Consider the following 25,675-nt stretch of genomic DNA (forward strand, 5'->3'; position numbering starts at 1 on the left):
CTTTTCTAGCTATGAAGAATTTTCATTTATAAAAATTTCGGTCAAAAAACAAGGAAATTTTTATTCTGTCATTTTTACGATGATATTTTATGAATTACATTTTTTTTTATATATTCTATGTTGGAAAAATAAACAAACAATTTTTCACGTGAAAAGAAAAATATTGTGGTTATTTATTTTTTTTTAATTTTAATTAGCAACTATTCACTAGTACACTAGTTATAACTACTTTTTGTTTTTATTTTAAAAAAGTAGAAAACTAGCATTGTGATATAAATAATAAGTTAATTAATGAGGATTTTTTAATTATGATGTTTAATTCTTTTCTCAGATGTTCTTTTTCTTGTTTAATATTTTCCATGCTTTCCATACTTACTATACTTATGTATTACAAGCTAAAAATAGTTTAAAAAAGTAGTTTTATTTATAAATGAATAGAGAAATTTCAAAAATAAAATCATAAAAGCCAAAAAAAAAGATAACTTTACGTATCATAATTTTGATGGATACGATTTTTATAGTATTAAAGTGTTTATAGATAATTTTTTACTGTCAATAGCTTAGTCATGCATTCATTTACAGGTCCTTGAAAACAATTTCAATACAAAGATTACGACATATCCATAAAATTTTTACATCAAAGTATTTTTCATGACTTTGATAATTATTTTATGTTGTAATAAATTACGTGTTGTTTATTTTTAAAAATTAGTTGTTAATATTTACCGTGATGGATTCTAAATTTCATATTTTGTATTTCTAAATATGTTTTCACTTATTCATTCGACTTGTCTCAATTTCATTCACTCATTCTTTTCTCCTTAATCGCAGTTTTGAAGTTAATTTGGTGTTTTATATAATGTGGAAATTTAAAATCATCATTGCCATAGCAGTTATTAAAGAATCATTAATTTTAATTGACTCTCATGATTTGGAAGATGAATCATTTCCTATCAGTTATAAAGATATATCATGGCTAGTGGGAATTTATAAAGTTTTATCAACAAAATCATCTAAAGCTCACGATAAATTTCAATGTCAAGGAATTTTGATAAAGCCCACAATTGTTTATGCTATTGATCAATGTTTAGAATCGTAAGTAAATTCCTAACCATTCTTTTTATCAGAAATCTTTTATTCAGATTTATTAAGAATGTTTAAATTTTTTTAGTACGGATTCTTATAACGACCTTAAAGTTCGTACGTATAATTGGAACAATGAAGATAACAAAAATACAACTTCTTATCAGCAGCGAGATGTCATAGGAATTGGACCTAAAAAAATCTATCTTTTATCGTCAGCACACTCAATTTCAGTAAGACGTCTGGCACTCGTATATCTCTCTAGCTCGTTTGACTTACATTCAGATCTACCCTATTATCCAATACAGCAATCTTTGACGTCGAAAATAATGAGCCAAGTTGACATGAACAACTGTCATTATATTGGCTTAGTAAAGGATAAAGATGATGGTAAATACAATGATTGTCATCTTCATGACAACAGACGTCAATAACTTGTCTTTTATAACAAAAACGATTTCGTTTTGTTTATCATCAATATTTGATATAATAATACTATCATTTAGGTGTTTCGATTTTGCAATACTCAGCGAAATATATCTCTGATAAAGAAGCATGTTGCATTGATGATAACACAGATAAGTCTTTATCTGCATCGAATAATGTGTGTGTTAGATGTGACGTAGGCATGGATACTTTTTGTGCACCTTTCAATCAGAAAATTATGGGTAGAGCTTTGCAAAAAAATGTAAATATTTTTTACTCCACATTTTTTATTATCATTGTCTATTAATATTATTATTCCAATAATCTGTGATTATTATGGTCTTGGTTTTCTTGTTATTTAGGATGCTCTAGGGTCATCACTGGTTTGTCAAGCTAGGAATAGTCCTTCTATTTTCGTTATGGGTATTTTAATTGATCTTTCATCATGTGTTCCTCGATATAATAAATTATAAATCATTTGAAAGATTTATTCTTTGCTTTTGTTAATAAATAATTAATAATCAATAACAAATGTTTTTTAATTTATGCTACTTTTGATAAGGTTATTTAATTTCATCAAAATTCACTGATTATTTTTTTTTATTACAAAATGCTCAATATCTGAACGTTATTTATTTATTTTTTTAGTTTATTGTCGGTATTCACGAGCTCATAATAGTGATATATGTGTATGTTCTCAAACTAGCCTTGAAAATAAATATGAATTATAGTATTTTCACATAAAAAAGAACTAATAAAAAAATTTTGCACGAAATTCGTGATAAATAGCTTTCATGTGACTATAGAAATATCTTTATCGTTTTAAAAATGATTTAACACATATTTCCATGTTATATAAAATCCGGAATATAAATTCGATGGATTGCTATTGCTTACAGAAAAAGTCACATTGACACCGGAAGTATACAATTGTCGAATAATTTTATTCTTTAAACTACCCACTTTTTATTTCACTTGTCATCATGACACTAATCATCAAAACATTCGTAGTTTTTACATTTATCAATTTTTTCGTGAATATCCAAGCAATTTCGAGTAGCTCAACAGACTCTCATCTTGTTGATGACAAAAATATTAATTGGATGGGAGCTATTTTTAAACGTTCTTCAAAATTTGACACTTTTAAATACAAGTGTCAAGGAGTTTTTGTTGATCCGAAACTTATTTATACAGTAGATCAGTGCGTTGAAGCGTAAGTATAACAAATTTGTTGAATAATTATTCCATTGAGAGTTCAAAGTTAACGAATATATAGAAAATATTCGATAATTTTTATTTAATTAGCTTGGACCCAGTAGAGAATATCCGAGTACGTATTTACAAATCATCAGGAGGGAATAACACCGAAGCAACAGACTTTGAAGAACGTGAAGTTGAAGCTATTGGTTGGATGAGACTTTATCTTTCAGCCTCAGTGTCTCCAATGCCAGTTCGAAAAATGACTTATTTAAGTCTCAAGACACCTTTCGATCTACAGTTAAACGTTGAGTTTCCGACAAAAAAAGATATTAGATATGATATTGCAAAAAATGTTGATGTCAATAATTGTTTCTTCACTAGTTTAATACACAAGGATAATGGTAATAATTACATTGTAATTATAAAACATATAGAATAATTTATTGTTTGCTATTATGATTAATTATTTATTTAGGATTTGAAGTAAAGCAATCGAAAGCTAGATACATAACAAGTACAGAATCTTGCTGTGACAGTAATGGTAATCATGTATGTACACGTTGTAAAGTAGGAAAAAAAGTTTATTGTGCTGAGCCTGTTGAAGCAGTGATGGAATCATTTAATCAAAAAGTAACATTTTTTCTTTATCAAAATATTTATCAAATTATTAATTCTTTACTGAATATTCTTACTCTCTTATCTAGGAATCTTTGGCAAGTTCATTTGCTTGTAAATCAAAGTCAAATAATGCAATTCTCGTGGTGGGAATGACTGTTAACAATACTGAATGTGCTCCAAAATTCGCTATTTTCTAAATGACTTTATTTGTTATAAACAGAAATAAAATATGCATTGATTTGTATTAAGCTATAATAAAAGAGAATATATTATATCTTTTCTGTGTATATTTATGACTGTTAAACTAGTCTCTATGGTTGGGTGAGTTAAGATGACCTTCTGTAGTACTAACAGTCGATCAGAATGACAAGTGTTGGAAATTAATTGGTGATTGCGTGTAAAATTCTGACAACTACGAAGCAAAGTATGAGGTGAAGAGAATAAAGATGAGTTGATTTTCGAGTTTACCACAGTACAGTTATTTCTGTGGTCGTGGTATTTACGTATATGAATCTGCTGCATTAGTTGCGACATTTAATCCACTCTATAATTCTTTCCCTTTTATTTTCACTCATCTGTTCGTCCTTTTGCAGCGATATATTCAGAGCTTGGCGTTGCGTTTAATTTCCGGGAGTAATCGCACGACTGTCATTTTTCTTCCGACATCGAGAAAGTAGTGCACTTCATTCATTTTATAATTTCTAGAGAATCATTGTTTTCAAGAAAAAAAACTGTTTTAAATTAAATCTGATAAAGGGGCATTACTTTTACTAACACAATTGTATTTCTTCAGTCTTTTCTTTATGTTCAATTATTTTTTTTTCTCCTTGTTTTTACTATTCACTTCAACTTCAAAGAAACAAATTATTATGCTAATTACATACATTTTTATTACATAAATTCCACTCAAGAAAAAAAGAAATAAAGTATTCGTTTTTGATGTATTTAATTGTTATTTAACTTTATCTTTGTAAAATTAGTATTTCCATCAACTGTAAATTCTTGTAAATAGATTTTGTAAGTTAGCTGTAATGATTATAATTATTTTTGCTGCTCAAATATGTACTTAACATCAAGGCAAATAAGAAAATATTTTTAATTAAAGAATAACACAGCTTATGTAACATAGTTGAAGTAAAATCAAATGAATTTCATCTCATTTTAGTTAAACTTCATCCTCGTAAATTAAACGTTTGACTGGAAACTGCCAGTGAAAAGTCACTGTGCTATTTTGGATGAATAAGTTAATTTCATTACAAGTTTTTAAACAGGTCTTATAAGAGAGAAAAAATATTATTTAGAATGAGAAATAAAGTTGATCTGTATGTAGTTTTTGGTTGAGAATCTCGGTTTTATATTAAATTTTCAAGTTTATGTTACCACAGACTTTACACTACACCACTTTCTCAGGAGTTTATCGCGTGCAATGTTGGGCGTTAGTTTGCGACATTGAATTGGCGTTATGATTTACGTGACACGTAGCCTGTACATCGCTTTCATGCACTTCTTCCTTCGCCCCCTACTGAACCACTCATTTTCTACTCTACATAACCATACACCATCCATATATATTTGAGTCTATTCAACGAATAATCCTACGAAATAGGGGAAAATTAGATAAATTGGACCGTTTTTCAAGCTGAGGAGTTATGCAATAGGGGATATAATTTTCTTTCGTTTATTTTTGGCAGAATTGGGGTTGAAAGCCGAATTATTTTAACAGGAAATTGGTGGGAATTGGATGAATTTAATCGAATTTGTTAAACTTTTAGGAAATCGATATCACTTGAAAGATATTGTTTTCCTTTGAAAAGTGGATCTTTTATTCTATTCTTTTCTCTTACTTACTTTTAATCAACTTTAAGGAAATTTGATACTTATCAGGTAAAAACATGAATTTTCAAGGCACAAGTGACAAGCATCCTATAAATTGTAATTTTTTCTGTGAAGATAAAAATCTACATTTTTCTGAAGTGTTATGACTATGAATTTTATCATATAATTAGGCCTTATGATTAACTCTGTAGGGCAAAGGTAATTTAATATTGTCCATGGCATTAACAACAATGACCAGTCTAATAATTCAGAGTAAATTATTAAAAAACAGTTCAGTCTTTTATTCAATACCTTTAAATAGAGCATGCAAAAAAACATTTTGCTTCAAGTCTATTTAAAAGTCATACCATAAAATTGCGTAGATAATCATAATAATAAGTAGTGAGTTTCAATATATTTTTTCATAAAGACGATGATATTAGCGTTAATTAAAACATGAATAATAAAAATTCTGGCCTGTACAGTGGTTTTATTGAAATATAAATAAAATGCGTACCAAAAGAAGAATAATAATTAGAGTGTTTCCGCTTTGAAGATAATATTAAAAAATAGGAAAATGAAGTTCGGACGTGATGAAGAAGTGAAACAAACAAAAAACTTAAACAAAAGAGATATTGTATAAGAGAGCATTTGTTACAAAGACAATGAAAGTGTATTGTCCAATTAAAAAATTCCACAAAAGCTTTTTCCGCGTAAAGCCTCGTGATGTTCACGAACCGCAATAATTCGGATTTAGCTTGGACACGTTCCTTCGAATGGCAGTGTGTTGAATGTGGCTTCAGTGTTTTCGCACTCTCTGTGTCTCTCTTTCACTCAACCTGTCGTCTACTCTACTAGGGTCCATAGCTGTGTGTCCTAATTGAACAACGAGAACTGTCCTGGTGATTCAACGTTAACTTGACAACTTTGGATATTTGAGTCTTGTCTATGTATTCGTCACTAATACATTTCTCTACCTACTTTTGCGTCTAATTAATGTACTTTTGTTCTGTAATCCGGTTAATCTCCACAGGTTGAATATAAGCACGAACAGGACACTGTATGCAGCGTTCGTTTACTTTTGTTCTAAGCATATGTTACGGTATGTGGAGTCATAAAGTCGTTATTCTGTTTACTTATAGTATAATCCCGCAGAAGTGACTATGAAAAGTTATATGTGAAATTTCATTTTGTTTAAGTTTAGATTGAAGTTTAATTATTTTTTGATGGATGTATTTGTGAGAGAAGTAATCGGTTTATTTCATTAAAAAGTTGTTGTTAACAATAACATATGCCATTTTGCTAAAAATAATTGCATAAATGATTTAATCATTAATCTATTTTATTTTAATACAATAAATGAGAATAAATAAGAGACATAATTGTTGAATAAATTAATTTTTTTCACATGTGATTCTCGTAGGGAAATTATTTAAATATCATTAGATGGAAACGAAAGGAATTCATCCGTATTTGGTGAATAATAAAAATAAATTGTGAACACTTATTCAAAAAATTCGTGTTGAACAAAAAATTCATATCCTTTACATAAAATATTTTATTCAAGAAGATGAATGCAAATTTTGAAAATTTTAATGAGGTTAAAATAAATGGTTAAGAATCACGTTCGCCATTTTACAGTGACGCTTAATATGAAGGTCCTAATTTTAATGTGAAAAAGTCACGCGTAGGTTATCACGAATCGAGAGACTAGAAGGTATGGAAAGAATAGGGGATACGAAATAGGAATTTATACGAAGCTAATGTAATTAAGGAAGGCTGTTGAAGGTATTCTATATTTTATAGAAAACAATCAAAACTGAAACTGGGTTCATCACAACGTTTTCAATATTTATCGATTTCTCAGCGTTGCTTTGACCTTTGAACTATTCTTATTTTATTTTTCTCTCTGTCATGCAAGGAGCTATTCACAGTCAAGTTAATGTCAAAATAAATTAAATATTTCTTAGAATGTTTTTTCAATAAAATAATTGTAGATTTTCAATTTTTACATCAAAATTTCATTGTAATTGATAGTTTTTTAGTTGACATGTAACTAATTATTTTGAATCAATCAAAAAAATTACTCATTCATTCAAACATAATACAATTCTTACTTCAAATACTTCTACATCAACTATCTCGAATATTTTCCTTTGTAAAAAACCTCATTCTTTGAATTTTGAATCTTTGAAAACTAAAATTTTTTGTCTCTATATAGACTCAACAAAAGGTTTTTTTTATCACCGAGTTCACGCATTTTTATACTCGTTTTTGTGATGCATAAGAATTTTATGTTTTTTGTAAGCATTTTTATGTTAGCAATATCGAAAGATGATAAAAAATACGATGAAAATATAGTCTCCACGTGACATTTTGCATCGTATATTCGACTTTATTTCTTTTACTTGTCGACATGCTTTTATCCCTTCTCTTTCTCTTCTTGTATTTGCATGCATGCTTGCATCGAGCTAGACTAGTATGTTACTAGCTAATGAAAGCTTTTCCAACCTCTCTTGACTTCCCTTGCTCTCTAATGATACTCTTGGGTCTTGTAACTGCTAGATGCAACTCCATTTTGAACGTGGAAAATAGCTATTGAGTTTTTCTTTCGAAAAATTGCATGGATTTAACTTTTTCTAACATTTTATTTCATATAGTTGTGATAAATATTCTCATGAATTTCCTTCGAGAATCTCTCTTGGAATAAGTTAAAATTATTTACCTCACAATATTTTATAAACATTATTTCACTTTTATCTTAAAATAACACATGGTTACGGATTCATCATGAAGTATTTTCATTCATGATTAAATGTTTTTATTTATTAAATGCTCAAAACATTTCCGTAAATAAAACCACATATTAGTGTATTTCCACCCCAACGATGACAACTAAAACTTTGTACAAAATAAAATGACTCAAGTTTAGAATTGCGGTCGTCTAGACAATTTCATAAATGTCCGTTCTTCCAAAGTTTGGACATAAATATATATATTTTCTGTAGTCAACTTCTCGTAGTTGTTCTTAAGAGTCTAAAAGTGTCGCAAGATTCTAAATAGAAACATTGCAATTTCAAACAAAAATAATAACTCATTAATTTTTAACACTCCATGAAAACCTTTATAGAATATAAAACAGAAATTTATTCATAATATCTGATTTTCTTATCAGAAAAATAATTGCATAATGAAGATCTAAGGGAACTAATTATGTAATAATTTTGCTCAGGTGCCTACAGGAAAAAATATCAATATTTGATTTTACCTTTTGATTATTTTCATCATCTAATGGAGTTTTGATGTTTCTAAAGCCACAGATTAGCATGTTTTCGAGTATACACGTGGAAACTAACTTTATTTAAAGTTGAATAATATGAATAATTTAAAGTGGTTGTCTGACGCTGTCGAAGTGAGGTGACGTCTCGCTTTCGCGTTAACTTGAGTGCCACTTCAGTGTGAGGATGGAGTAGTATCGTGGAAAGAGAACTGAAGTATATATACGGAGAATACGGGAGAGCAAAGTTTTGCCTGTGAAATACAGGAGCCTGCGGAGTACCGATAGTTACGACATTAAGCGTTTCCCCATCCATTGAAAGTTAAGTTATAGTTTAGCTGAAAATGCGTCGCATTTCGTCACAACTCTCTTCTCACTTTTCACTATAGAATGTTGGAATAAACGTAAGAATTATCTCCTTCATTTTAACTCTGCCTTCAAATACTTGATTGTTACCTTCTTCATCTTTTCTCTTTTGCTCGTGTTTGTACCTTCTAGCGTTTACAGAAGTTAAAGTCGTTGCGTGCATCTTCATATACCTATTCTTAGTGCAATCCTTCAGTCACCAACCTCTTTCACTGAGCACACTTCTTCAAGGGCTGCTAACTGTTCTGTTAACAAACTTTAGCACAAACGCTTCTCAAACTTGGAATAAGTGAAACTTTGGAACGACGAAAATTCCATTCTAATTCATCTTAAGCTTTAGTATGTTATTTAAAGAACCATTTATTTCATTTATTCATAGTACCAACTGCATTGTCTGATATTACTTTTAAAAATATTTATTTTATAAATTATTTTTCTAATTTAATTATTACGACTAGGTTGAAAAATTAACATAAAAAATCTTAAGTTTAAATATTTTTAAAATTTTTTTACTAATTAAAAGCAAACTTTTGAATAATTAAAAGCCCTTTACTTCATTACCTATAGTCTAAGAGAATTATTCATCCATGTTAATTCGAAAAGTGGGTACTAATGCATTTCCTCAAATTACATCGACTTTTAGCTGCGATACTAAAATTTATCAACAAAAATTTCCATACATTTATTAGACTCCAAAAGTTGATTATTGTTTAATAAATATTAATTAGTTTTTGTGGAAATTATGAATTACATAGAAATTTTTATCGATAAAATTCATTTGCACTTCCAGATAAACATCAAATTATTGTAAAATAATCAATTTAATTAAGAATAAATCATCATTGTACAATATAATATCTAGAAAAGGAGAGAAAATGTGATTTTAAATAAAACCAAACTGATAAAAAATTCCCTAGAGCTTCCATTTCCATTGGAATTTTATTGGCGTTATCTGGTGTTTGCCGAATTGTCTTCCGGGTCAGCAAGAAAAGAGTTGAAAAGGGATATAATATATCGGTGTATATATATATGTATTGGTATACTCGTGGGAGAGCAGGAGAATCTTTGCTCTCATCTTCTCACTCTTTTATTCCAGCTGGAATTCAATGACAAGGCAACGCGGGTAGTGGAGACTTTGAAGGCGGTTTGATTAGAAGAACACGATCGAAGGGCGTGAAACGAATTGAAATCTAATTTATAACTCTCGCTCCCTTCACTTCTATTGCTTTTCCCTCTACCGTTTGCTCGTCTGTCTTTCGAGACTTTGTAGTGACCACCAATCACATTCTGAATACAAATAATTGAATCGTGTCTCGAATCATAAGGCAAACTTACGTGAAATTCTTTTATGACTGCAGGTGATGAGATATTGATTTCAACTATTAATTTATTAATTTAGTTTATGTTTCTCTTTTTGATTGAATTCTAACAACAATATTTGACATTTTTATTACTGCACTCTAAACAATAATAGTTGAGTTCCATAGTTGGATTTACAATTCTGTGTTAATTTCTCATTTGACAGAAAACAGTTGAATCCTTTGCAATCTATTAATAGTAAATCCAACAATACATTGCTCTCAATGTGTTAATGAGCTTTATTGTTTATAAATTCACGAATTTTGAGCTTCTAAAATTCCGTCATTAAACCCTTGAAATTGTTATTTCGAGAATAACTCTGTCACAATGTAACTCTGTTATTTATAATTAAATTTTACTCGTTACATGGAAAGCTTGAAAATGGAAAACAATTTTATTTTATATTAAAGATCGATGAAAATTGGTGTTGAAAGGCATATCGAGTATATTAAATAGAAAATCGAAAATTTTTCACATTTTAGACGGAATTTTGTTAGTAGTCGTTTCTAAACTCGATATATTGAGAAAAAAATACAGAATCTTTATTCCAATTTTATGGAATATAAAACATAGTAATACATAATCTACTTCTGGGAAATTTTATTGGCTTATCAAATTATGCGGTTGATATTTCACAGGCTCTTGCTGATACTGTCCACATTTTAAAAAATATATAACCTTTAGATAAAAATTTTAAACAATAGCTTATCGTTCAGGTTGATTTCTTTTGGTTCAATATTGTAAAAGAAATCCGGTCTAGAGAGAATTTTTCAGGAAATAGTTAAGACATTTTTCACATGCCAAAATGCACTGGCAAGCGACTGGAAAATGATAAATTGATGCTCCTAGTAGGTAGACCTGTAGAATAATTTTCCAAGTACGCAGCGAAGTGGAAAAAATAAAAGAGGAAGAACGAGGATGATGATGCCAGAATCACATCACCTTTATACCGGTATTGGCATTAGAAAAGCGTCAAAATGCCAGTGTCAATGTGAGTAAAATCTAACAATCTTGCCAGTCGACATCACTCACTTTGTTCCAAACCCACAATACCGGAAATTATTGTTACTGAGAACTGTTTCTCCTAACATACCACTACAAAAACTACATTTGAGAAAAATTTATTTCTTATCTTCATTTTATACTTTGAAAGAAATATTTATGCTTTATTTACTTTATTTATCATAAATACAAAAATATTTGCAGTCAATTTTAACTCTCTTCTTTTATTAATAATTATTATAAAAAAAAAAAAATGATTTGTTTATTCATAATATTTTTATTTAATTATTATCTTTTAATAATAATACAACCATTATGCTGGATTTAATAGTGGATGAATATTTTCATCAAAAAAATGATGCTATAAAAATATTTGTGATTATTAAAAAAAAATGATCTTCAGATTTACACTGAGATTATTTTTAATGATAATGAGATATATACATGTTTGTTCGTTTTTATATTGTTGGTATTTCATTCTATACATTTTCATCTTTCCATTCTAAACAAAGCCTCTAATAATCTCTTCTGTAAAACTCGTAGATGGCTCCAGATTAAATACATCCCTCAGCGTACCTTAATGCCAACTTCACCTATATCTCCCCCTCTCGCAGAAAATGAGATTTCCAGAGGACACGCGAGAATAATTTCTTCAAGAAAATGCATCCAAAGCTGAGAGAAAATAAAGGTAAGATGTACAGAATTCATTTTATTTATTTATTTTTGACTAAGAAATTTTTGATGTAAAACGTTGTCAAGGTGAAGTGAAATTTTAGTAAAAATTAAATTCTTTATCGTGATAAAAGTATTAGTGATCTAATTAATTAAATTATTAAAGATTATCTTTCTAAATTAATCATAGAATTTTTTAATCTTTTTCGTTTCAATTTTAATTAATTAACCAAAAATTCTCATTGAATGATAAAAATTTTTTATTTAAAAAGACAGTTCCATTTGTTAAATTAATTAAAATAGACAAAATATAATGTTTCTACACTATAACAGGATTTGAGAAAATAAAATTAATATTTTCGTGCACATTGATTAAATTGAATTCAACACATCAACAACAGTACAAATAAACGACAACTTTTTATTAATTCGAAAAGCTCATCATACTCTAATCTTTAGTTAATTTTCTCTTTATTTAGTGTTTGCATGAAGTAGAAAACATCAGTTGAAAATTAATCTAGAAATTTTAATCACAATTTAATAATATTTTTCGACGTACAAAAAAAAGATTCTTATGAATAAACTAAAGTAAAAAAAATAAATGTGTCTTATTATGAATAGAAAGCAGACTGACGTTGAGGTTGTAATAAACATCTCCGTTAATGTCTCTTTTCACCATCGTTGACGTCGAAAAGTGCAAAAATTTTTCTCGTTCCTACTCTATTCCATCGCTGTTCTTTTTTGCGGCTTCTATCGCGTCTTGCGCGTCATGATTCGCAGTGAAATATAAATTGCCTAGAGGCTAGCTCGACACCGTTTCATCAATCATTTCATCGTAAGCTCGCATTAATATTCGCTTACTATCAAATATGCATCGCTTGTTTGCCGGCGCTGTCGCTTATTTATTTCCTCCCTGATGTTGTTGTTGCTGAGGTTCGATAGAGAAGTAAAAGTGCATAAGAGGTACTGTGCACCTGTAGAGACTGTCACTTATTAATCGCTTCCAGTTCTCGTAAAAGCTTTTATTTACTTTTTTTAATATTTGTTTTTCTCTATCTTTTCATGTCAGCTTTATATACCATCGGTCATATTGAGTTTAATTTCCAACCACTTAAAAGATATGAAAATAAATTTCATATTGTAATTTGTTAAAAATAATCTCCGTGTCGTAATTTTTTGAATTCTTGTACTTTAATATGTATTATGAAAAAAATCGCGTAAAAGTAGATGTAGTTTTATGAGATCATAAAAACTTTTCTCCACTGATGGAAATAAATTTAATGATCAGGTCGGAAGAAATCATATTTAATATATTTAATATACTATTCAATTTATTTTTAAACATTTTACAGACATTTATAAGAAATATTTATAAGTCTGAGGTTAAATCATTAGAAAAGAATAAAATTTTTTTATCATAAAGCAGTTAAGTTGATATTGAATGAGTTTATTGTAAGAATTTCTATAATTTTAATTTAATCAATCGAATACATTTTTATAATTGGAATTGAATACGAGATAAATTAAACCATAAAAATATCTTAAACTTTATTGAGAGCAATTCCATTGTGTAACTTATTTTATTACTTGAAATCATTTTACATTTCTTTTTTAATTAGAAAATTTTTTATTAATGCACGAATAGAGCATCACATTATCCCTAAGCACTTCTAATCAAACTTTAGTATAAAAAAAGTTGATTTTTTAAACGAAAACATTTTATTTACTGATACTTTTTAATAAAAGAGAAAACAAAGACATGTTATTTTGTATTTCTCATATCTTGGTACTTTATTCTCTTTCAACGCCTCGCAAGTGTTGAGGGTAAACAACATCCGATCGCCGCATCAGTGGGTGCAATTGTATGCTTCTCTACGCTGAGGAACTAGGTCAATACCGGAACGAGAGGGTAAGCCATCAACGAGAAAATTAGACTGCATGGGAGAAGTGTAGTAGCCTCTGTTGGATCATTGCAAGGGTTGAAAATCGTCAAACGAAAACAGAAGTAGCTATATTTGAGATTATATCGACCAAAAACACGATTGACCTAAAGGATTTCTCAACCTTTATATTCAAGTATCATCCCTAGATTTTTCCAACTAAACTCTGGCACTGGGTCATTGATGACGTTGGCTCGATTCCATCGAATACCTCTTTCCTTTTTCGAGATGGAAACATCCATGATGATATGATAAAACCGATTCTGCAAACTTTGAAAATACGTAGGAAGTGTTCACCTCTTTACCTCTTTCCCTCCATGTAACTGCGGCTTCTCATACTGAGATAAGGAACTTATTTGCCCGTAAGTTTGACAGAGCTGTGTGTGCAATGTCTTCTTCTACGTTTGGATTATCGTATGACTTTATATCTTGCGTGGAATAAATTTATTATTTTAGAATTCACTTCTTATCGAATTATAAATTATAAATTTACTGCTGACCTTTCACCTTTAACCATTTTTGTACTGTTTGATATTTGGAGAAATTTTTATTTCTCATTTTTTTGAGATTTTTATTTATCTTCAAATAATAACAATCTCTAATCTTTCATACGAAATATTTATATTTATCCTAAGGATTTTAGTTAATTTTTCCATTGAAGTTTACTTCAATCCTCAACTTTATTCATGGGTTATATTAAACATAACATATTTTTAAAAGCTCATAAAGATTAAAAAATTTTTCTTTCATCTCCATAAATTTTATATTATTCAAAAAATACATATATCCGCGAATTTTCATTCAAAATATTTTATCCAGTAATTCCATTGAATAAATAAAGTATTGTATGTGTTTGCTTCATTCACCAATAGTTTTATTCACTCCAAAGGATTTATTATTAAACAAATATTTTATTTTTTTTAATAATAATCAAATAGTATGTAGACTTTTTTGACATAAATTATAATTATGACACAAGAGTTTAATTTAAAAAACATTAGAGTACTTTCTAAAAATAAAACAGTGAAAATTCTAAAATGGACTACAAAATCAGTGAATATCCATTGATTTTCCAGTGTAAATTAAACCACTGTTTGAATCAGTTGGATTATATTCACTTATTTTGCAGTTCATTTCATTATTTTTACTGCTCATCTTTAGAGAGTATGTTAGAATAGAAAAGTTTTAATTAAAATATGAAATTTTACGATTCTACCGCTTGATATATAGAATAACAAATGAAATCTTTATTAAATATTACATTAGAATAGAAAATCAAATCAAACTGTCAGTTGCAGTATGTCTTGACACTTAATTATATAAATATTAATGTCGAAACCGACAAGGAAATGTTAGTAACGAAGAATGGCATCGACAGATTGATAGATCATTTACATTCTCTATATTTCTTTGGAGTTGAATCTATTCATGAAATCATGAATAATGTCTTAAGATTCAAAAACAAGCAGGGAAGTAAAAAGAAACGATTGTCTAGCTTCTCGTAACTCATGATATCAAGAGATCAAACAAGCATGTTTCCGGCTGATCGAGGTACTTCAATTTATCCTTAAGATTGATCTTAACTGATAAAGACAACGAGGTGCATTTCGAGTTACTAAGGATTGTAGAGTCTCTATGGCCAGGAACATCACCAGGTTACTCTGGGAGTGGCACATACAATGTCTAGAGAAAAGATAAGAGATAGAGGTAGATGGGAGGGGGAGTGGAAGATTGAGGGAGGGAATCCGAAAGGGTTGAAGAAGAAGATTTGGAGCTTTGCCATGTTGCTGAGAGAGTAGTCTCTACGTCTCAAGTGCTCTACTATGATCAGTGATACTACAATAACCAGTAAATGTGGACTTTTTGCTTGTTTGATACTCCCAGATGACTGTAGAGAGCGTCAGAAAGGCAAGGGTATAAAAAAGGAAACAGGTGGAAGACAGAAACGTAAATATTGATAATCGCTCGACCAAGACAACTCGATAATGAAAAGAAAAGAAAATGGGAGGGAATAAAAGTAACAAAAAAAGGTAGAAACACCCTTTATGACTCCCTTGGTAATCTTTTATCGACAATCGATGTCACCCCTGATGTTTGAAAGGATTCAAGGATATTGGGGATGAAAATAGACTGCATGCAGCGACAACAAGATGAGATTATAGAGTAAAAAATAAAATTTCATCCTCCAAAATTACAAGAAGTTTCTTAAGATCGTATTTGTTTAAATTGAATGTCTGTTAATTGATTAAAATCTTTATTTTTGTTTTCGAACAGTTGAAAAGCGATAAAAATAAAAATTTCATCAATTTTCAATTGTCTCAACTAGATAGCAATGCTCTTCGTAAAGTAATATTTATTTTTAATCATCGAATTTTTAAGTATTTATTTATTAGTAGGTACTAAAAAGAATATTTATTTTTATACAAAGAATATATATAATTCAAGTTTATCATAAAAATATTGGTGAATATTCATCATTATTTTAAATTATTTTTCTAAATTAATTGCGAAAAAATTATTGAAAAATCCGTTTATAGATTAATAATCAAATGAAATATTGGCTGAACTGAACAATAAACAATACAGAATCGTTTCTCTCCAAAATGAAAAAAGTTTGTGAAACTGAAAAAGATTATATTTCTATGAACAAACATAAAAGCCATCCAATTGATCGAACATTTTATTGGCCAATAAAAAATACTTATTTTGACTCGAGAGGTCAATTTGGTATTAATATTCACACAATATTTCATAAAAGTTAAAATTGATATTTTCGCAAGGTTTTATTGAAAACCATTAACCCGGCGTTCATTGAACACAAGGATTAGGGGATCTGGGAGTTCTCACGTGAACGCCTCTGGAATTCATAACTTCTCTCTCGTTTTGTGGCGCTCTCTGCGTCGATTTAAGCACCAAGTCGCAATAAATGCACGGGAGTTCGAGAGAAAATCTAGTTAAAGCGAATCACGTGCGGTGGTATTCCATGCTTTGGAGATGTGGCAAGAGAAGTAGATGTAAGGGGTAAGAAGAGCCATAAAGTTGGCTGCCAGTAGCTATGACTTGAGGGAAGAACTGCATCTAGATCTCGAAATTTTGAACTACCGTATCATTCTAATCGATTTTCTAAGTAAACAAGTTCAGCACTGACTAGATAAAAATTTTAATAGCTTTTTTTCTCACCTCAACTCATTTTAAAACTGATCTAATGTTTTTTTTTCTTTCAAATCTACTTTATTGAGCAAAAAAAATTTTCTCTTCATTTTGATATCATAAAAAATGCTTCTAAATTCAATTTACTTTAGTTTTTTTTTTTGGCTATAAATAAACAGTAATATGCTTAAGAAATTTTTTCCTTTCGTAATTTAATCATAACCGAGTTTTTGAGAAAAAGGGGATCAAACGACTTGGGGGTTTTTTGTGATGAAATGAGGTCATATTGAGTGGGGACATGAGACACAATAACAGAGTGCAATTTACTGTTTATAATCGATATCTGTAAGTTAATAGGATTATAGGATTGATGGTAGCTAAAGGAAATGTGTATACTCAACGGTGCCACGTGACTTTGATCATTGTTCTGCTATGTGTATTGCATGAAGAGATAGCTTGAATGTACCTCAAGAAAAAGATGATGGAAACAGTGAAGTTGCTTTCAAACTTTGCAATTGTAAGTACCAATAATTCTGGACGTTAAAGTTTTTCTCCCTTACTTCACCAGCAACTCTTAGTGTTTCTTTCAAGAAATTTTCCAGTCTGTCGACACATATATGTATACGTATATTCTTAGGACAGAGTTTTTACGTTTTCTAAAAAAATTTTACGGTGATATGTAGTTTTATGTATATATGATACGAAGGTTGATACAGAGATCTAGATGTGGATGTTCATGTATTTTTACAGACTATACTATTGGGTGAAGGTAGAAAAAGTTTCTCAAGTATCGAAACTCTAAGGGTAAAGTAAATTTTTCCTGTTCATAAATTATATATGCACTTTAAAATGTCTTTGAAAAAATTGAAACTTTTTTATTTAATTCATTTTATTATCTATGAATTTAAATAATTAAATATCTAGATGATACAATTTAGGCAATAGAAATGAATTATAATATGCATCGATGATTATTTATTGATGAATTAATTTCAAAAGGTCTTTAGAAATAGAATACAAGTATTTTAAAATTTTTTTATAGTTGTTTTCTAAAAGGTCATACAAACCTCTATTTTTAAAAAATTAGGAGTAATCTTTGTGACCTTTTTAAACATAAATTATTTATACAAAAATTTTTTGAGAGATTGATTTTTATATTTCACAGATCAGTGAAGATATTTTGATAATTATATTCATTTATTTTTCACAATAAAATTTAATGAAATTTTTATCGGTATTATGAATAAATATAAACAAGTAAATACATTTAAAAAATCATTTTTGATGGGAGTTTTTTGAAGTTATTCTTTATTTAAAAATTTCTATTCCAATAATTTTTAATAAACATTGGATGTAATTAAATTACTTTTAAAAAACACTTAATAATTAATATAGGATAAAAGGCATTATTGAGTAGATAGTTGTATACTGAAACTAAAGTTTTATTCAAATGTCGTGGTTTCCTTTCAAATTTACAATTCCTGTATCTTTAGCATAACCTTCACAAAGTAGAGTTTCGTCGTAACAGGATATTATGTTGATTCAATGAACCACTTGTTTTTGGCGTTTAGACTTTAGCAAATAACGTTTGCATCTTTGAACAGTTGTAAATTATGTAAGTGGTTGTTTCACACTGCGTGACTATCTTTGATGTTTAACTTTATAAATAGTAATTCAGTCACATGTTTACAATGAGTGACAGCGTACTAATTAAGAAATTCATCAGACGCTTACGATGATTTGATTTACCAAACGATTTACCACGAGGATCGTATTCCCGAATGGCGTTAGACACGCAATGTTACGCACGAACAAGAATGAAAATATCTCTAATGAATTAAAGATGCAAGTCATTCTATATCGAAAGTTCTTGACCTAAAGACACGTTCGAAATATACACATTGCTATAGAATGAGGGATATAACGTTAATGTATTTTTACATGGTGGAAAATAGAACTGTTTATAGAATGAATAATTGAATATATTTTATTGAAAAAAGTCCATTCAGAAGTCGAAACAACTTTTTGATTTCCATAAAAATTCGATTATGCTCTTTTCTGTGAAACATCTTAACTCCAGTAATTTTCTCAACAAAAACAAATCAATGAATATGATTCTTTCGACGTAAATTCAATAAAATGAGGTAGTTAATTAAAAGAATATTTACTATAAATTATTTTGTGATTCTGTAAACATTAATTCTCACCCAGAATCAACAAATAACCAATAAAGATCGTTGAAACTGATATTTCTGGTATTTACATGAATTTTCGTGAGTGTCAACGACCAAATATCCTTTGACTGCCGGATCATCAGAAATTGCATTGGCCAAGCTTAATTACTTTAATGGTTGCTAGGATAGGGTTATCACCGATTCTAGAACACGATTTTACATTGGTGAACTACTGAGTATACGGTTGCTGCTCGTTGCTTTGCATACATTTGTTTACTGTGCCGATGCGCATGATGTGCTTTGGCCGAACAGAGACGGAAGTATTGAGAGAACGCGGGAATGAGATAGAAAGAGGCTTTCCGTTCGTTCCACAACAAACACTCTGGCACGCACGCCCACGTTCACCCGAAATCGATTCGCGACCGCGCCGAGGGATGACGACGCTTTCGGAATCGCTGGACCGACTGGGATACTGGGAGAGGGCCGAAAAAAAAGAGAAAATGAGAAAGAAAAAAAAATGAAAAGAGAAAACTGGTGCTTCAAATACTGTGAAAAGCTCCCATGTGAAAGTTGTCCTCAGTGGTTGCAGTTAAACGTTTGTCTCTCAAAAGTTCCAATTGAAACTCACAAAAGAGATAGCAATTTCATCTATTGATCATAAGAAACAAGTGACTTTTCAACAGAATTACATTTGCGTGCGGATTTGTGGACAACCAATTAGTAGGGAAGAGTAGGTGTTAGTACATTCAAACCAATCCACGCCAATCAATTCGCAAGAGGACACTCTAGTTGTATTAGTCAGTGGTAGGATCATTGACACCATCAGGTACTGTGGAAACGCAGATTATCGAGGATCACACTCACTGGGTATAGCGATGACAGGGAAACTGCGATTTACTGAATGTGGTAAGTAAGAGAGAGATAGAGAGACATATAGAGAAGAAAGACAGATACTTTAGTGATGCTTTTATGCAGTTGAAAGTCACGAAACTGATAGTCTATGCAGAATGTCAAAGCCATTGTTATCAAAGTTGTGGACTGGTAATATATCTAGGAAAGGTTGAATTCAAGACTCAAAAAGAAGTCCTATTTGCTTTTCAAATATTCGCTTCGATAAACTGCTACTAAAGCTTTCTGTTTGGTGCTTCAAGATACTAGGAAAGAATAAAACCACAGCATTTCTGGTATTAGTGTGGGATAATTGTGTTGAGACTCTTTGGAAACGAGAGAGGTTTCAAAGCTGTCCAAAACAGGACACGAAATCGCAAGGAAATTATGCAGTATCACTTGACTATGTTCGAACCCTCGTTTACCTTGCAAGTCAGTCATACTTGGAGTCGAATGGTGCAACCCTCGTGGGTTTACAATAACTGACTTGTCAGACAGAGTTTAGAAACAATTGCTTTCAACTAAACCTGTCAACGTGTGCTGAACAAACATGCTAACCTAACTTAAGTTATCGTCAACAATGTTGGTGGAGAATTTCATATTGATATATATATTTGGTGTACAAGTTACTTACGCGGCATGCACGAAAGGTGAGCGATGTGTGGCAGGTAGAAGAGCGACGGTAGCTGCTAGGAGCGCACAGCTCCATGATGCTGCGTAAGACTTCATGCTTCTTAACGTAGATGACTGTCAATATGTTGACTTGGAGAGCAGGTTAGAGGGTTCTCCCAATCTGTCTAGCTGTTTCGAAATATTTTCACACACTTCCTGCTTGCTCTCACGTATCTCTCAACCACCTTCACGTTTTCGTCCTGCTGCTCCACTGTCACGAGCACCAACTTTGCTTAGTATTAAGGTCCTCACTTGGTCCTCCGTTGACACAAAAAGGATGCCTACTTCCCAGATGTGGGAAGTTGGCTCCTGGCTGACTATTGCCAGAGCTACTGGTAGTATTTTTCGTGAAAGAACTTTGATTTTTCCACTTTCACCAACACTGTAACTCGTGCACAGGATCAACTGAATGTCACTTTAGCCAGATTTGAACTTGATTTATCAAATACAGCTGATACTTATGGAAATTTTTCTCCTGGGGACGTTACACTGGGGTCAGGGGAACGATGGGACCGGAGGGGAGGTTATTTTTCGGGGCCCACTCGCGGCAGGGCCTCGTTGGGGTCCTCTCCTATAAAGCGGAAGCCTGTTTGGCGCCGCCGGTCTGCCGGTCGCTCCTCTTCACTTTGATCCTTCCACTGGACATCTCTCGGACGGTCGCACCCGCGCTACGCCGCGCTCGGGAGTGGCGACCCTCACGGTTACCCCGGCCGGCGCACGGAGCACGCGCATAAACCGCCGTCATACCCCCTTCCACCCTCAGTACGTCGCGTCGACCCTACTACCACTCAACCTCTGCTTCTTCGCACCCACATCGTTGCCGCGCCGGCGCTGCCACCAACACTCTTCTCTCTTTCGTTCTCTCGACACCCCTTGAGAGCAAGCGGAGGCTGCTGCCACCCTTGCCCTGCTTTCCACGGGGCCACTATCCTCCGGCACGCGCGCGTACGCATAGACACGCGCCTTCATCCATCGCATTCACCTCCCCGTGCTACTTTCATTTAAGAAGGGGACTAAGTACATTCTAATCAGACAACTTAAAAATATTTTTATCTATGTCATACATGATCCACACTTACTTGATTAAACTCCAACTTAAATTCATCCTTATCTATCTATTTCTTATGTGAATATCTCAATAGCTGCAGCACTATAAATGTCTCATAAAATATCTAATAGAGATGCAGTTCTTTCAAGTTATATACTTTATTGAACGTTACGACTTTATTTAACTCCGCAGACAGGAGAAAGATCAGAAATCCGAGTGTTTTCAGTCTTTTCCATATATGGCTTTCTTATTCCCTGGTGTATGTGTTCACTTCCATCTCCCACGTTGTCCAAGAAAGTCTTTGGGGATTTTTTGCTCTTTCACTCTACTTCACTTCCCCTCAATAACACGCAAATACATTGAGATTCGCACTCTCACCTGCATGTCTACACGTTGCTCCTATCTACGTTCTTAAAATAACTCCAAGACAAGACAGACTTAAAGCTTTTCTGGCTCCCACAATTTCCCTTTTTTACATGTTTTTTTGTTTACTTTGAAAAATTTACAAAACAACTCGGAACTTACATCTTTATTATTTCATCAGCAAGAATTTTTCTCAGATGCTACATTTTTAAACTTTCGAAAAGTTTAATTTTGTAGTAGAATGTATGTGAGGTATTTTTCAATTATCTTTCTTATTGTTTAAGAAGGAAATTTATTTTTCTCAGTTGATGAGTTTCATTCCACAAGTGAAAAATTTAATACTCAATTCGTACTGTCAATGATTTGCATAATACTATTATTAAAACTTTTAATTAATAATAATATCATAATAAATAATATTATTTTATTTCACATTTAACATGCCTAATAAATACAATATATCAATGATAAAATTGTTTCAATAGCATTATCATAGAAAAGTTAATTAATCGAGCTAATTATATTGACAGTTCTTTACAATAAGTGCTTTTATAATTATAGAGAAAATCATTGGTAATTTTTATCTCAAACGATCAAACTAATCATAATTTTTTTTTTTTATGAGAAAAGCAAATAAAGGCTGAAACTTGTAGAGGAAAGAATTTTTTAACTGATAAAATAGAAGAGGTAATTTGAGTAGTTCAATTATATCAGATACTCTAAGTGCCAGGGTCAATTAGGTACTTGAATTAGACCAGCTGGTCTTCTTGGAAGTTATCCATGAAAATTTACCGTTGAACGTTTAGAACTCGATCTACCTTGCTTTGGAGGCTTCGAGTTGTAATGGTGCATCGTCAAGTTTAGGTGGATTTTGTACGATCAATCGACCACTGGAAGACGAAGAGAAACACCTGATGGTAGAATTCTCGAATGAATAAATCTTACAAAAAGTAAGAAAGAGTAAGAGAACTCAATCGATTTTAGCCTAATGTATGACTGAAAATTTTTCTTTTCACTTATTTTCTTGATAGCGAAGTAATTCATATCAATTCATATCCATCTGAGTGAAATTGCTTGGGAAACTTAGTCGAGACTAATTTGAATATGATATTATACTTAAAGTATGAATTGATTTATCAAATATGAAAATGAATCTTAAAATTTTAAATTGTTAATGTGTAAAATGTCTTTTGTAACAAATTTATTTTATGCTATTACTTAAGACAGTTTAGCTCTTTTCTTATATACAAAGGAAGAAAGTTTTATTATTATAGAAACATCTACTTACGTGATTAAAAAAGTTGCGATCGTAATATGCAAAGTTTATTTTATAAAGTTTGAATAAATTAACTTTTCAAATTTTATGAGCAAGAGATGATCAGTAATTCTTGGGATAAAATAGCCTTAATTCTTAATGAAAGGCTTTATAAGTCGATAAAAAATTACATTATTTACTTTACATTTTTGTATGTAAACACATCTCAGTAAATATTTGTGAGATTATTTTTCATTCAAGTTCTCCTCACTTATTACCTATATTTAGAAATATTTCATTACATTGAATGAAAAATTAATTACGTAAAGTCAGAACAACTAGAATTTTATTTCTCAGATCTAATTAATTTCTTTGATTAAAAACTCTCTGTTGATATTTAATTTGTTTCATATTTAATAAATGCATTGAAACCAAAATTGAAAAAGTTTTGTCGTTGTGTTAAAATATATTTAAATATGACAAAATTACAACTACTTGATAATTATTTGTTGAGATGAAAAATAAAATTATTAAATAATAAATAAATTAATTGGATGGTTAGTAATGAAAAAGTTGTATAGAAAGAATTCATCAATTAATAAGTCATAAATTTAATATAATAAACAATATTTTAGATAAATTTCTTATTAATTCAATTAAGTTAATACTTGAATCAAGTTATAAGTACTTTCTGTAACATAAAAAAACTTTTATCTAACTTGGAAATTTTCGAAGTTACAATGAACTTGAAAATAGTGATTAATAATTTTTTCGTGATTTTTCAACTTAATCAAATTCTTCTACGTCTTTAATTTTATCCAATAAAACTAATTGAAGTAACTGGACTTAGACATAAATCACAAATATCAATAAAACAAGTAAAAAGAAATTTCAATTCTTTTTCTAAATAATAATTATCTGTTCAAATATTTAAAAAATTCAATTACGTGTGAATTTTAATCTATTTTTTATTTTAATTACTAATCCATCTTCTGAGCTGATTTTATCTATAAAGCTTAGTTACTTTGAATATCATTAATTGAAAAAAAGTAATTCAAAACAGTACTCGTGTGATTAAATAATAAACAAACTAAACTCTCACGGATATATTAGGTACGCTCTGCTCTTTCATAAATCCATTTAAATTAACTTAAAAAATGTTTATTACTTTCATTCCTCTTAGAAAGAATCAATTTTTTTCGTGTTTATTTTTTCATCTTATTTTCTCTCACAAGAGAAAATATTGAAAATTGGTTCACAAAGTTGACACTCGGTTTAATAAAAGCTGAACAAAAATTTGATCAGATTTGCTCGAAGGTAGACACATAATTGCCTTTCTACCTTTTTCCTTTCTTTCTCCTTTTACCTTTAGAAGTCCATGTCTCTAGTTCCTGGTAGTGTGATGTATCCGGCGTCTTTTGCTCGCACGTAAACTCCTGAAGGATCGATCGTCCGTTGAAAATTGGTTGGAGAAGGTTGAGCTTGCAGAGCTATGCCAACTTGCACATACATAGAGAAACTATGTACACACATTAACGTCAGACGAGAGTAGAGACAGTATTCAGGTTTATTCACGCTCCGATGGATGCAAAGGTCGAAGACCAAAGGAGCGTCAGAGCGCACTATTAAAGCTTCAATCGAATTAAACTAAGTATAGAAATAAATTAAAGAAATTAAAATTGGAATGTAATGATATAATCGATTTTTTTAAATCATTATCTTCTAAATTTACATAAAAGTGTTGTAAATGCTTTACTTTTTTTCCAACTGTTTCAATCTTACTACAATCTTCTCTATCATTACTATCAAATTTTGTAAAAAGTAAATCTATTTCTTTCATTCGTTAACTGATTTTTGAGATCCAATTTAAAATATTTATATTCCATTATAAGATGATAGAACTCAAAAGAGTTTTAGTTTGAATAAGAAAAAATGATTTAGATCTTAACTTGAATGAATTTTACCTAAACAATTTAGATGAGATTTTGACTTTTGTATTAATTATTTAGATTTTTCTGATGACGAAAATTGAGCATATATATGTATTGTCCTGAATACAAATATGTACAGAGTGGATAGAATAGGTAATTTCTATTTTCTAGAATTTCTATATGTATGTTGAATGCCAATAATAGTTTATTGTATTTGTGTGCTTGTGCAAATATACATATTCCCAAGAGTGAAAATGTCAATTGTTGTAATTTTCTGATTTTCAAAATACGTGTACAATTTTAATTTTTTAACTCAAGCGATACCATTTAATTTCTACATTGATTATTTAATTAAAAACAAAAAAAAAATTGAAAACAATAGAATCCAATAACGAAAAAACATTTTTATCTAAACTAAAAAAAAAGATAGAATTGT

At 30.3% G+C, this 25,675-nt stretch overlaps 2 protein-coding genes across 15 annotated transcripts in view; one reads left to right on the forward strand and one right to left on the reverse strand.

Moving 5' to 3' along the window:
• The window catches only part of Rdl (Resistant to dieldrin), a 95,565-nt gene extending 74,254 nt beyond the window's left edge, over nt 1–21,311 (reverse strand). For all 14 annotated transcript variants that reach the window (XM_035082946.1, XM_035082934.1, XM_035082944.1 and 11 more), the window contains exon 1: nt 20,605–21,311. In XM_035082946.1, coding sequence (XP_034938837.1) covers nt 20,605–20,699 — 95 coding nt within the window. In that variant the 5' untranslated portion in view covers nt 20,700–21,311. The remainder of the gene's footprint in view (nt 1–20,604) is intronic.
• LOC118066700 (uncharacterized) lies at nt 2,386–3,603 on the forward strand. The gene is made up of 4 exons (XM_035082952.1): nt 2,386–2,722; nt 2,815–3,110; nt 3,185–3,339; nt 3,414–3,603. The coding sequence occupies exons 1-4, from the start codon at nt 2,493–2,495 to the stop codon at nt 3,522–3,524; spliced, it is 792 nt and encodes a 263-aa protein (XP_034938843.1). The 5' UTR covers nt 2,386–2,492; the 3' UTR covers nt 3,525–3,603.
• Nucleotides 21,312–25,675: the final 4,364 nt, after the last annotated feature.

The sequence above is a fragment of the Chelonus insularis genome, unplaced genomic scaffold (assembly GCF_013357705.1).
Source record: "Chelonus insularis isolate UGA/USDA-ARS -01 unplaced genomic scaffold, ASM1335770v1 contig_352_pilon, whole genome shotgun sequence".
NCBI classification, from domain to species: Eukaryota; Metazoa; Arthropoda; class Insecta; order Hymenoptera; family Braconidae; genus Chelonus; species Chelonus insularis.